Consider the following 15895-nt stretch of genomic DNA (forward strand, 5'->3'; position numbering starts at 1 on the left):
TGGAATGTCATGAACTTTTTATAAACCTACCTGAATAGAATGCACAATTAATTGTTATAATGTTGTGTTAAAACAAACAAGGAAACATATAACTTATTGAAATATCTAGATGATAAGAACAGGTAGCCCAGATATTCAAATAGGTCACCTTTTAATTAGTTAATTATGATCATCTTAAGTATTTAAAGTTTGTCTCATAATAGTGATTTATTACTGAAAAAAAAAACAAATTTCTAAGCAAATAGGCAGCAATAACAACAACAACAAAAACACAATTATCCAATCAAATTACAGGGGAATTTTGATTGGTCAAATTCATTTAATATTAATTATCCTATTATTATATGTATATATTTTATTTCTCATTTAATTTAACAGGAAATGATAAATATATGCCGTGAAATTTCAAACAAAAAGCAAAAACAAACAAAATCTCAAACCCTATTTATTGAATATATTTTTTGAAAGCATGGTAACGAACGAAAAATTCCAGAAACTTCTTTACCCTCACCCCTCTTCCTCTCTCTCTTCTCAAAACTTTTTAAAAAAAAAATATTAGAAATATGTAATTAAATCAGAATTAGAATGAATTCAATGAAAATGATTGGATTTGATTTCATCATATTCATTAGTTTAATTATGAATGAAATTGGATTCTGTATGATAATGGATAATTATTCAATAAATAATCAAAGCAAATTACGTAAGTTAATTCATTATATATATACTTTTAATTACTTAATTTTTATATCTAAATGCTTAAAAGTTTGTTTATGTTTATCGGAAGGGGTTTTGTGGAGATTTTTCTTTTAGTAATTTCAATAGGTGAAATCATAAGTCAATTGGAGCTAGACACCACCATAGAAAACCTGGAAGCACTGGACGACTACTATGAGACTGCATCTTTTAACGTTGATCCATTGTTTGATAGATTAGACTTCTAAGTCAAAGATTTGGAATGTGACCCACTAAAAAAACCCACGTATTTCACTTTGAGCATCCGGTCAGTATTCTACCCCTCACACAAATTGAATGATGAAGTGTGTTGCATATATATTTAGTGTCCACTTGTACCAATGTTTATGTTATTATAAAATAAATATAAGTATTTCACAAGTTATTGAGTTAGGAAAAAACATGATAGACACTAATACGATCGGATGCCGGCTCAGTGGTCTAGTAGGTTAAGCGTTTGTGTGCGAGACTTAAGGTCCTCGGTTCGAACCCCGAGGGGAGGACCGTTGATGCGCACTTCTGACGAGTCCGACAATAGGGCGAAACGGCCGTCCAGTGCTTCCAGATTTCTAACGGTGGTCTAACATCAATCGGTTCATGATCATAGTCAAAAACTTAATCTCCACAACCCCTATCCTGGAAAAAAACATTCGATTTTGTTCTGTTACTTTGCCAAAGTTCGTAAATATATTTACAGTGTCTTTTAACTATGAACTCCTTTCATTGTTCATTTAACTAATTGCTTTTTGTTAAAGTTTACAAATAAATTATATTTAGGTCAACATTCGGTGTGTGTTTTTTTCTTTTTCTAAAGTAATTTTTTTCAAAATATCACTATACTTTTTAAGCAAAGGTGGATAGTGGTTAACAGTGGAATGTAGGAGGAGCATTTCGTAGTAAAACAATACCAAGGAAATTACCATACTTTCTTTATTTCTTTTTTTCTTTCTATCCTTTATTCCATTAGTAACTAACTTTAAATAAATTTGCTACTATCCTATAATCAATTTCGTTTATGATTAATTTTGGTTAAGACTTTATATTAACTTATTAAACATTGTTATTTGAATAGTAATAATTCACATAATTCTTTGTACCGTTATAATTTTTAGTGTACATGACAAATTCTAGCTAAAGTGTTGATTGTTTAAATATCACCCGATGATTTATCCGCTTTCCCATGTATATATATGTACTTCTTGCTTTGCCTTGTTGCAACGTTATACAATTTGATAATAAATTTGCTCGTATATATTTGCTCATACACACACGTTCGCATTTCTGCTTCATATTCGATTGATGTACTTATAACTTTTTGATTTGTGCTATCCCCTAATAAATTGTAATTGACACTTCTCATCACCTTCTGATTATATAATCACCATTACTATGGTGATCAGTTAAAAAAAACAATGCTATTACACTATAATCAATGCATAAATACTATTTCAATAGTTAAAATCGTGAAGCCAGACCACCATGGAAAACCTGGAAGTACTGGACGGCCGTTTCGCCCTATTGTCGGACTCGTCAGAAGTGCGCATCAACGGTCCTCCCCTCGGGGTTCGAACCGAGGACCTTAAGTCTCGCACACAAACGCTTAACCTACTAGACCACTGAGCCGGCATCCGATCGTATTAGTGTCTATCATGTTTTTTCCTAACTCAATAACTTGTGAAATACTTATATTTATTTTATAATAACATAAACATTGGTACAAGTGGACACTAAATATATATGCAACACACTTCATCATTCAATTTGTGTGAGGGGTAGAATACTGACCGTATGCTCAAAGCGAAATTTTTACAAATTGTAGTGTCGGTTATTATATGTTAAGCCTATATACCTTATTCTAGCTTTCGGACAGGCCAATCTATTCATTCAACTTGAGTCACATTTTGACCTTGTTAATTATTCGCTTATCAATCTTGACGGTTTTTATGTGAGCGCATATGTGTGTACCGCTCTTATCCCATTCATCACATGTCTGTGACCTATTTTTGTTTGACTATAAATATTGATTAACACTTGACTAAATGGAGTTGACTTACCCATCATCTCCACTGTGCGTCATTTAGCCTCGCCTCTATACCATTCGCTTCATATACAAACTATATGTATTCACAAGTCAGTTCTCGTTATTTGATTTATTTAACTTTATTATTGACTAACACAGTTTGAGTCGATGACTATATGCGAGGATAGGCGACATATATATTTCAATAATAATCATCCATACGATCTACTTGGAGTCAGATCCCAGTTCACTAAAGTTGTGAGCCCAGCGACAAAATCGTTCAATCCAAATGACAACAAAATAAAGAGCTACTAAAAAATTTAAACATCTAAATATTTATTTTGAATATTTGCCAATATTGATCACTTTTATTTTCTTTCACCAACTTAACTTTTCTCTCAGAATCTTAAATAGAAACCCATATATAAATTTATAAACCTTCACTGATATCTTTCAACAGAAATAAAGTTAAACTAACTTGACTATTATTAATTTCCATATCAACTATAATCAATATTCTAATGTTTCCGGAAGTTTTAAATCTGTTTATTGAATGATAACTGTGTAAATGTCTATTAAACTATTTGATAAATCATTCTATTTGATAGTCATTTGGTATTGTTTTACTTGTATCTTATCATTGTTATTTAAGACTGCAATTGATCAGTTTCACGCTGGGATAGTTGTACAGATGTTTATATTTCAGCACAGAATAATTCTTGTCACATAAGATCTTTGCTTAAAAGGCTTGTGACTTAAGGCTATATCAAGGCAATCTGAACACGATTCACATATGCCAACATGAGATTGATCAATTGCAGTCCTAAATAACAATGAGAAGATATAAGTAAAACAACACCAAGTGAATTTAAGCTTCGCCCATTGCACAAGCAGGTGACTATCAGGATTCAGTAGCTAAGTGGATAACGTGATGGCGTTTGAAGCGAATGGTACTGGGTTCGGGTTCCGAAGTGAACATCAACTCTGAGATACAGACACATCCAGTGGACGAGTCGCAAATAGGACGAAATGTGCGTCCTGGATTTCACTGGTAGCCACTATCCATCGTTGCTTGTAAAGCTTGTAAATTAAGGCAATATCGTGGCAATACACATATGATGCACATATGCCAATAAGAGACGGATCATTTATCTTTCTAAACAACGATGGGACGATATAAGCAAATAACGCCAAGTAAATTTGTACGTAGGTTGTATCCCTATCTTATACAAATAGTGTATATGTATGAACCTAGTTTACTAGGAAAATAATCTTTTTTATATGTTTCTTACTAAATATTTAATTTTCGAAATGTATATATTGCACTGTAAAAAATGTTGAAGCCATATAACGGATATATCATGTTTTTCTGTACAGAAACAGTTTGTAAAGTACATTATCTTGGCAGATTAGGCTTGGAAATCTCCACTATTTTGGCTTCTTTTTATACAAAAACTATTTTTCAAATTATTTTACAATATACTGGCAACCACGAACTTCAAGTATAAGGAAAGTTATTCCCTAGATTAGTGACTACCGACAAAAATATAACGTTGAATACTGATAAGTGGTACTGGTATCAGTGATTACACCATAAAGTCACTCGAGACTTTAATTATCAAATGAGGTTACGTAATAATCAGGTGGTTAGATAAACTTATGCACTGCTGAGGCATCGGCAACTCAATCCCGAACACTACGTGGATATATGATACGTCCATCTTTCTCCTTGCTCCTCCTTCTATTTTTATCTAACTCCCTGATTATTATGTAACCTCATTTGATAATTAGAGCCTCGAACCACTTAATTATGTAAACTTTTATATAATTCTATGAACTATTAATACGAGTGTACAGCTTAAGTTAATTATTATTATCACCCCGAATGTAGAAAAAATGAAACAGCAAAACCTAGTCGAGCTCAGTTAGGAGACAATAGAATCAAGTATATTTTAAGCGAATCCAACAAATCACTTAGTTAGAAATGTAGAGAATGTTTATCTTATGAAACTGTGAGTCTATTTTCATCCACCTACAAAAACAGTGATGTGAGTTAGCAACTTAGACCAAAAAGCTAGGAAATGCCTTAGGATCTTAGAAGGTAATGCTAATTAGAGACATAGGTGGAAACCCATTTTTCCAAGTTCAGAAAACAATGAAAATCAAAAACAGAGAGTAACGTTATTGGACGTGTTGATCAGTTTATTTATTTTGGAAGTCTCATCAGCCAAAGTAGGTTGATGTCTAGAGAATTTTCCTCACTGATTCAGACAGCTCTTTTAGCTTCTGTCAACTTTCGTCACATGTGGAATTCTTCTGCCAACCAAAATTCATGTATACTGCCCAGATATTTACTCTAGAATACTCTATGAAAGCAGATCATATGCGTAGACTGTCATTTTTGATCTTGGCTTTCTTCGGAGAATTGTTGGTGTATTGTGAAACAACCGAGTAGACAGTTTTGAAGTCAAACGCTGAACACTAAAGTAATACGGAATATCGGTTGATGACGTAATGAAGCTTCGTCGACTGTGTAGATTAGATATACATAGTCTATACCCAACCATTACCAACTTTAAAGTGTAGTGCCAGCTGAAGTAAGAATATTTTGAAGGAAATTAAGTGATGACCAAGTCCAAACATGGCTTTATCCCTGAAACCGTTAACTGTTAGACAAAATCATGCACGTAGATTCGAGCGCCTTCAAATGAGTCTATGTTATAACTATGATCATTGATGAGAGAACTTGGATGATACGAATCAAAACATTTCATAGTGGTCCATGTATGTCCATTTTATATAGAGTATCAATATTATCCCACTAACCCAAACTTTTCCTTATGAACTCCATCTCTCAATGTTTAACCATTCTCATTAGAACCAACAGTGAAATTATTCATCTTGGCATACTTATATGACCATAAAAATGTGAGCCAACTCATTATTGTATCAGATTCTATTTTTAATGATAACCGACTAAAACAAAATGATGTTTTAAACGTTTTATCTATTTATCAAATAAAAGAATCTATCATGACTCATCTATTTACATGTTATTAGATCATTTTAATCATTATAATTACCAATTATATAGAAAAATTAATGGCTTCGTGACTTCTATCCATAGCAAATACATAGTATGTAAATAATTTTGATTTAGTTAGCTGTATTAACAAGTTTATTTTATGATAAATATGAAAAGAAAAAGATTTGTGATGTTAGACATTAACATTGTTGGAGGTTAAGCGTTTGCTCTCGTGACCGATCGGTACTAAGCTCGAATCTCACGAGTGGGATCTTGCGTGGATGTACACTACTGAGAAGTTCCAAAATAGGACGAAATGGTTGTCCAGTACTTTCAAAATTTTCACGGTGGTCTAGCTTCAATTGACTCATGATCTCAACTATTGAAATTACTATAATATCCACAAAACCACCTTTCTGATAGTAATCATCGTATGCTCACTAGTAACGGTCTCCAAGAGGTCTTTCATGGAGGTCTAGTGAGAAGTAGTGACCAATGGAGTTCAACTGGCTCTGTTGTGTGATAGTAACTTAACGAATACAATGGTGGACATGTCGCTTAATTTCATGGATTATTTGAAGTTAGATAATAACATCGTTGAATATCGGCCGCCTCAATGGTCTAGATGTTAAGCATTCTCACACAAGACCAGTAGTCCTTGGTTCGAATCTCATGAGTAGGATCGTGGATGCGACAAATCAGTCGTCCATTACTTTCAGATTTTCCATGATGAATTCAACTATTAAAACATTTTATATTTTAAAAATAATGAAACCTCAGTTTGTATGTTTTGATCTGGGTGGTCATGAAATAATTATCAATACTAAGTTATAAAACAAAAAGTACACTGTGATATATTTTCGCCCCCATTTTAAAAGAAACATTTTTTCCCTTTTTTTTTCAAAAAAAAGAATAACAAATCGATAAACGAAAAAAGAGTATGTATCAACGAAAGTGGAAAAAAAAGCCGAAATCTGTTTATTTTCTATTAAAGAATAATGGGTTCGTTTGTTGTTGTTTTCCTTTTATTACCATTCACCATTCAACATGAGAGTAATTTCAAGAGTAAAGATATTTGAAAAAAAGAAAAAAATAGGCAACAAAGAAAAATCTAGAATATTTTCCTGAAAGGGGGATGACCTGGTAGAAAACAAAAAAAAACCCACATAATATATATATATATATATATATATATATATATATATCACAAATATTCATGTTTAAGCAGTTTTCAATGTTTTGTTTAAAAAAAATACTATTTGTGGTGTAAAGTTAAAAGGGTAAATTTCAGGACAATAAATTTCATTGTATACAAGGGTTATGTACATTATCACTCTTCTAAACGAATATGTATATATGTTTATATATACATATGGGTTAAATGCTATGTAATATAATGTATACATTCAGTTTATAGATAGTGAATCATCTTGTCTAATGTAGATTGTTAGCTTCGTTTTTTTACTAGTTTACTAAGTCTGGTTTAGAAGAAACGGTATATTTCAAAGAAATCATCTTGGTGCTTATATATCTTTTTCATATCAGAAGGGGTCTTTGTGGATATTATAGTAATTTCTATAGTTGAGATCATGAGTCGATTGAGGCTAGAGCACAGTGGAAAACCTGGAAGCACTGGATAGTCGTTTCGTTCTAGTATAGGACACCTCAACAGCCTCGCAAAATTCCAACCTAGGATTTATCAGTCTCGCACGCGAGTGCTTAACCACTAGACTATTGGGCCGGCCGGCATTCAATGGTGTTAATGCTTAACTTCCACCAGTCCACGAAATTGTTCCACCGTCCACCATTGTCTTCAGTGAATTACTATCTCACATTAGACCCGGTTGGACTCCACTAGTCACTGCTTCCCATTAGGACTTGAGGAGATATCTTTTTGTAAATCGAAGAGATAAAAGATAGATTACTGACTTATGATGTATTGTTATTATTATTATTTATCATTGGACTTCCTAACTGTATTACATCTTATACAGTGATAAACTGTATTAAGTTCAAAATTTTGTTTTATTCTTATTAGAAGATGACTGATGGATATAAATAAAAAGATGAACTCGTTAGTAAGATATTCGTTATTCATACTTTGAAACATATAATTTGAATTACACTTCATAGTAGATTATCACTGGCTTTATTCAATAGTATATTTTTGGTACAATATAGAATTTCAACAAGTCTCCCATTTCTTATTTCTTGATCGATCCCGACGATAAACATTGAGTGATAGCCAGTTAGATGTTAGCAGTTCAGGACTCTACATCTGAATAATGTATATTCTTTTCGATGAATATTGCCAGTAACCACGATGTTTCTGATTGGTCTCTTCAGTAATTTGTATAGTGAAATGTCGTCAAGTTTTCACAAACGCACTTGAGTGGGTTATGAAACTAGTAGGCATAATACTGTGTTCAAACAAACAAGCAAAAACTAAACTTGTTGAGTTATCCAGATTGCAGGAATGGGTGGCCCAGATATCCAAACAGGAGGCTTTAAACATACATAAGCCTGAATTTAATGGGACGTTAAATCAAATGATTAAAGCAAACTATTAGAAACTACGTACTTTATAACCATATTGTTTTCTATAAATAAATTCAAACATTATATATTACTTGTCTGTGTTGTAGTAATTGCGTAATATCCTGTGGAGACGATGTTTGATAATTAAGTTTGTCTTCGAAAAGCTTTTTGGTCGAAATGTGGAGCTTTAAAGAAAGTTTTATATTTTTAAAAAAACCCAAGTGCGATAACAGATTGTTATCAAAAAGGGGTTTTCTAGATATAGTAATTCAATAGTTGAATTGACGAGTCAATTAAAGCGAGAATATCATGGAAAACCTGGAAGCTCTGGAAGGTCGTTTCGTTCTGGTATGGGACTCCTCATCAGAATGCAACCACTATCCAGCTCGCGGGATCCGGACCCAGAACCTACCAGTATCGTGTGCGAACGCTTAACCTTTAGACCACCGAGCCGGCACCCAACGGTGTTAATGTTGTGTTGAATAAATCTTTGTTAGTTCGGTTTTCTTTCTCAAGTTTTATGTGACTCATGAATTCTAGTAACTCCGGCTTCTTATTTATAGCATATAATGAAACATATTAATCAAACCTATCTTACATTAGTTCATTTAATATATCATATGATATTGATTTCCTGATATATATTGTCTGGATCTAACATGGGAGAATTTATGTTATACTTAATATACCATAGGTAATAACCGTACCACTCAAAAGTAGAGACTTTGGCCAGTTGAGTTTTCCAACCTTTGAGATTAGTTGCGCCAATATTTTTTTAAACTAGACTTCTGTAATCTTACACATTTCAAAGCTGAATGAAAACTAGATGACAGAAATCAGAAGAGATTTCCAACTTTGAAGATTGTTCGCTAGCTAGAACAATGAAAATTTTCGAGCTTCTAAAAAATTCTGCGTAGAATTATAGATATTGTCTTAGCATCAATATATTTCTAAACTGTCTGAGAATATCATCTTTCCGTAAATTTCATGAGTTCAAATAAGACTGAGAATTACACTATATAAACAAATATATACCATAAGCAAAGATGGATAGGACGAAACGCGCGTCCCAGATTCCACTGCTAGCCACTATCCATTTCTGCTTATAAAGCTTGTGACTTCAGGCAATATCGAGGCAGTTCGCGCGGGATGCACATATGCCAACAAGAGACTGATCAATTGCAGTCCTAAATAACAATGAGAAGATACAAGCAAATAACACAAAGTGAATATATACCATTTATTTACCAATTAACATGTTCATGTGGACACACATAAATAGGGAGGAGTAATCGAACAATACAATCAAAAGTCATTGAACATGTTCCTAGATGACTTGAAAACCAATTATTGTCAAATGATCCGATCAACGTGGAAGGTAGAAAACCATGTTCATCGATATCGAAAAATATAATTGAAATGGAGCACAAAATTACCAATAATACAGCTTTTAAAACGTCGTATAAAAATTATCAAGGACGAATTCTCAAGTTTATTGAAGCCTTAGCTATTCGTAAATTTACCCCCACACACCTTATGTGTCGTAAACTTGAACTTACCTTGATAATCCTTAAGTCATTCTATGACCAAGGATAACGCAACAGGTTGAAATCATGAGTCAGTTGAAGCTAGACCACCATTGAAAACCTGGAAGCACTGGACGACCGTTTCGTCCTGGTATGGGACTCCTCAGCAGTGCGCATCCACGATCCCGCACCACGCGGGGCCCGAACCCAGGACCTACTGGCTTCGCGCGCGAGCACTTAACCACTAGACCACTGAGCCGGCATCCAACGGTGTTAATGTCTAACTTCAAGTGCTCGCGCGCGAAGCCAGTAGGTCCTGGGTTCGAGCCCCGCGTGGTGCGGGATCGTGGACGCGCACTGCTGAGGAGTCCCATACCAGGACGAAACGGCCGTCCAGTGCTTCCAGGTTTTCAATGGTGGTCTAGCTTCAACTGACTCATGATTTCAACCTGTGAAATTTCTAAAACTCTCCACAAAACCCATTCTGATGATAACGCAACAATTTCTTATTCTTTCTATACAATGCAAAAGAATGTTTCTCTCCCCTTTATTACCCTTTTTTATACTTGAACTTGAACCTTTATTCTTCTTCATATAAAGTGTCCTGACAAGTATATATGTGACCAAATTGTTCGAAATCTATAGCGCAAATACATCAGATCATCTTCATCTTCTGATTGTTCTAACGTAATTTGTAAAATGGACTAATTGCTTTATATCATGTATATATGACATGCAATATGTATCATTAAAGGGAATGTGGGAAACATTTTCTTTTATTATCTTATTAATCTTTCATTATTGTGTTCAAATGTAGCCTCTACAATATACATAAATCATTTCCCAATATAAATATATTCAGTATTTTAATAAAAAGAATAATGACTATTTCTTTTCCACTATTTAATAGTAAATTTATTTCCCACGAAGTAAACTGAAATAAACGTTTCTCTTTTTTTTCTTTTTTGATTAATTAACCCACCTTGAATATAATTTACTACTTATATAAATTAGATGTAATTTAAGTAGTATAATTAATATCAAAAAGGTTTTTACGGATGCGTACTGACGAGGAGTCCCACAATAGGACGAAAGAGCCGTAATTATAATATCAGATGGATTTGTTTTTGTGTTTTTGTGGATATTATAATAATTTCACTAGTTGAGATCATGAGTCGATTGAAGCTAGATCAACATGCAAAACCTAAAAGTACTGAACGGTCGTTTCGTCATATTGTGGGATTCTTCATCAGTGTGCAACCACGATCCCGCCTCTCGAGATTTGAACCCAGAACCTATCAGTCTCGCGCGCGAGCGCTTAACCTTGATCAAAAACTCAACAATCACCACAACGTTATATTGATAATCCAAGATAGTTTGTGTAACTCACTGATGTATGCTTCAGAAAATTTCATCCATCGTAAATAACATCTTTACTAAAATACTACTTTGTCGATGCATATAAAAACATTCTTTCTATAATCATCTTTTATATTAGAACGAGGGTTTGTGGAGATTTTAGTAATTCGTCTTTTATTAGTTGAATTCATGAGTCGATTCAAGCTAGACTGATGATCCTGAGTTCGAATGCCGCATGCGGGATCGTGGATGAGCACTGCTGACGATCATTTCAAGTGTTTAAAGTTATTTCTGTAGTAATATTATCTCTTATCCAAAGTCCTTTAAATATGTCGTTTACCTGAATGATCATTAGACAAACTTTACACTTTATTTCACCATGGTATATTTTATTTATTTGAACACATAAACATGGGTACAAGGAGGCATCAAATACATATGCGCCACACAATAACAATGAAGCTAGTAGCAGGTATCATTCATTTGTGTGAAGGATGTGATGCCGCCCGGGTGCCCAGATCAAAGCAGTTAGTTTTCAAAGGGGGCCAGTCCCCGAATCTTTAACCTAAAGGTTTAGTCCACAAGGCAACGGAGCAACATCAGGAGATACGATCTCATCGTATCCGGTGACCAATAATTGGTTCATACGCCAGTTGTTCCCTCAGGATTAGCGAGCCCATGTGCACCATCGGTATGGAATCAGGATCTTCTAACTCCCCTGTTTGGATCCTCCATATTCACTAAGCCGGTTTGATCGGCGAATATTCGCTTTTCATCCTCTTGCTTTCGTAAACAACACTCTCGCCTCGAAAAGGTAGTAAATAGGACTTTTCTGACAGTGACTGTATACGTGTAGCCATATGAGAGCACTTAGAGATAGTGAGATGACCCTCCCTACTCTCGACCGTACCAGAGCATTGCGGAATATATCATTAAAAAAAAAGGAAAACCTGACTTTATATTTATTTGTACAATAGAAACTCATTAATCTTAAGATGTTTTTCTCTTGTCCCTTACTAATAATCAAGCACAAAATATGCATATAATAAAAGAAAACACGTAGTCATGCTGAAAATATATATGACTCATGAATCAACTAAGCATTCTGATTGTAATCGACGCCAAAATATTCACATTAAACATATATACATAAAGAATAACTTCAAGTGTTTTCTTTCCTCCTACTTATGTACATAGTTTTAGTAGAGTTAAATTAAATTATTATTAGAGTATTTGTCATTTATTTTATTAGAGATTATTTACTGTCTGAAGAACTAAACAAGTCTTCAATGGGAAACTTTCTCCCTCTATCTCTATCTCTATAGATTATGTATACATTTTCCACTTTAAAATTTGAAGTGAAAAATGTAATGAAAATTCATAATAGAATAGTCAGCATACACATTTACTGATGAATAGGGTCTGTTAAATCTAGAGGTTAGATTCTTGATATACCGCGTATAACTTTAGCACTAGAACTCTAGAACATTCCAAAGTTGTAAGTGAGAACACAGAAGACGAATAAGAAGGAATGTTTTTTCGAACTGTGTCAAATGCGGTATAAAACTCTTAAGTATTTACAGATTTTAGTAAAAGCGAAATCATCATTATCGTCATTTAATCCATGTGTAATGGTTTTTTAACTTTTGTCCGATACGAAAGCTACACGTTAATACTCTGGAATGTTCTTTCAAAGAGTGGTTGGATGGAATGTTTTCAGCTCATTCTGAGCTTCTTAGAATTTCCTCGAATTCACATGTAGGTCATCCTTATAGGTTTACACAAGAAAATATAAACAACCGAAAATCTCATCTTAATACTAATATAAATGAATCATCATGTATGAAGATATAAACAGACAGTGAGGAAATGAGTAAAAAGACTATGACATTAGTCAATCACCATTATTACAATTGAATATATTTGAAAGATATATAAATAGTTAACGTAAACTCGGGTAAGGTTAACGAGTTGGTTACATTTAACAAAACCACACATTGGCCATGTAAAATATCAAAATCATACATTTTTTACATAATTTATAAATTTTCCTTGAGTTGTTTATTACATAACCCATCATTCTTTCAATCTTATGATTATTCTAATTACCTTCTCTTTTCTTTCTTCTATTTATTTCAATATATTTTGTTAATAAGCATTTCAATTCTAATTCTTGCTACATACTACTTATGTTTGTCCGCATAAGTATCTCACACTACAGGTACATAGATTATTACACAGATTGAAATCATGAGTCAATTGAGGCTAGACTACCATGGAAAATCTGGAAGCACTGGACGACCGTTTCGTCCTAGTATGTGACTCCTCAGCAGTGCGCATCCACGATCCCGCACCCCGCGGGATTCGAACCCAGGACCTATCAATCAGGTCTGTTGTGAGATATCAGCTCACTCGAGACAATTGTGTACGGTGGCGCAACTACGCGGATTGGTTGAAGTTAGACATTAACATCGTTAGATGCCGGACGGCTCAGTGGTCTGGTTGGTTAAGCGCTCGCGCGCGAGACTGACAGGTCTTGGGTTCGAATCTCGCGGGGTGCGGGATCATGGATGCGCACTGCTGAGGAGTCCCACACTAGGACGAAATGGCCGTCCAGTGCTTCCGGATTTTCCATGGTGGTCTAGCTTCAATTGACTCATGGTTTCAGTCTGTGAAATTTCTAGAAAAAGTCTCCACAAACCCCTTCACATAGATTATTAGATAGAATAATGAAAACTTTGTCTAATTTGTGGAAAATTAAGAAATTGCTAGAAAATGGAAAAATATGGCAGAGAAAAGAACTTGTCCTAAATAAACATTCTATCTATAATAGTGAGTAAACTGCTATAGAGATAAAAGAATTGTTCCATTTTCGTTAAGAATACTAAAGTTTTATGAACAAAGATGGATGGTGGCTGGCAGTGAAAACAAGGAACTGTGCTTCCTTTTATATGGGAATCGTGAGCAACATGTACCTGCATCTCAGAGTGGATGTTTACTCTGAATCTCTAACACAGTACCGTTCGTTCCAAACTTCATCACGCTATCCACTTAGTTACTGAGTTCTAATACCTACTAGCTTGTGCAATGAGGTGGGGTACTGGGTTTGAGTCCTAAAATGAACATCAAGTGTGGGATGCAAATACCTCCATCTGACGAATCTCAACTAGATCGAAACGCTGCTAGCCACCATTCATCTCTACGGATAAAGCTTGTGACTTCAGGCAATATCGAGGTGATCCTCACAGTATGCACATATGCCAATAGGAGACTGATCAATTGCAGTCCTAAACTACAATGAGAAGATACAAACCAACAATACCAAGTGAATTTAATACTAAAACTTCATTAAGAGTGAATAACGTGTGCATTTTCTCAAATCAAATTTTTCTAATGATTCTTTTCTTCTCTCTTATTGATTGACACTACTTTTAGTCTACAAATTTCCTGTATACTCCGAGATTATGATTTTGTTACCGTATATAATTACTCAAGTTATTCTGTTTAAATATCGAGCTTTTCCTAAACATCGTCTTCTATTTCTGTTAGCAGCTGATTTTTGAAGTGTTGTCTTCAGTGAAATCATTTGCAGTGAAATACATAGGCCATTCTTAAATCTACAAGTATAGTAAATCAACCGGATAGTTGTTATTGTCATAGCTTAACATGAACATTAAGAACTGAGCATACATCTTTTAGGAAAGAAGATAGATTCCGAAATTTCAGGTTTCTATATATCTTGATGTTGTTCTACTTGTATCTTCCCTGTTGTCGTTTACGACTGCAATTGATCAGTCGCATGTTTGCATTTGTGCATCCTGTGCTGATTGACTCGATATTACCTTAATTCACAAGCTTTACAAGCAAAGGTGAATAGTGGGCAGCATTGGAACCCAAGACGAGCGTTTCGTTCTATTTAGGAATTGTCAAATTAAAGTACCTGCATCCAGCTGACGAGTCCAAAATAGGACGAAACGCGCGTCAAACTGGATTCCACCGCTAGCCACTATCCATTTTTACTTAAACAGATAAGTATATGTTGTCTGCACCACTTGGTGTATCGTAGCAAAGTACACTTTTAGCATTTCAAACTTCCTTGACCATTTAAAGAATCTTTTCATATTTATCAATATAACCGAAAATCAAAATTGAAATTATTAGCACTTGATTTGTACAAGGTCTCTTGGAGTTCGTTCGACATTTTATTATCATAAACCGACGTGAGTCAAGGATCCGCCAAAAACCAAGGTGCATTTAATAGATGCTTCATACTAACACTCAATTACTTAGTGATACGTATCCATGAATAAATTGGATATTAAACGCAGAACCTCCAGGTTAATGATTTGTTTTTGACAACTAGATCATTAAACCGGTATCCGTCAATGTATATATCTAACTCCAATTTGCTACGTTATTCACTTACTGAAGAAAATGAAATATAGTTGTTTAATAGGACGAATTGACTGAAGTTAGGCTTATGCACAATTGAATACCGGTTAAATAGTTTAAAGATTCACCACGGGGCACAGTTGGTGTTAAAGCCGTGGATGTACATTCCCGAAAAGTAACATACTAGTACAAATTGGCTGTTTGGTCTTCCTAGATCCTCAGTATATTCCTAACTAAGATCATTTCGTGATATTAATAATATCAACACTGTTTGATTCACTTAAAAATTTTGTGAATTAA

The 15895-nt window shown here is 34.2% G+C and overlaps 1 protein-coding gene across 1 annotated transcript in view; it reads left to right on the forward strand.

Moving 5' to 3' along the window:
- Window positions 1-354: 354 nt before the first annotated feature.
- Window positions 355-15895, forward strand: part of SKN7 (kinase-regulated stress-responsive transcription factor skn7) — a gene marked incomplete at its 3' end in the record, with an annotated part of 29930 nt that continues 14389 nt past the window's right edge. Inside the window, exon 1 of the mRNA XM_051218642.1 lies at window positions 355-703. Coding sequence (XP_051070216.1) covers window positions 586-703 — 118 coding nt within the window. The 5' untranslated portion in view covers window positions 355-585. The remainder of the gene's footprint in view (window positions 704-15895) is intronic.

The sequence above is a fragment of the Schistosoma haematobium genome, chromosome ZW (genome assembly GCF_000699445.3).
Source record: "Schistosoma haematobium chromosome ZW, whole genome shotgun sequence".
NCBI classification, from domain to species: domain Eukaryota; kingdom Metazoa; phylum Platyhelminthes; class Trematoda; order Strigeidida; family Schistosomatidae; genus Schistosoma; species Schistosoma haematobium.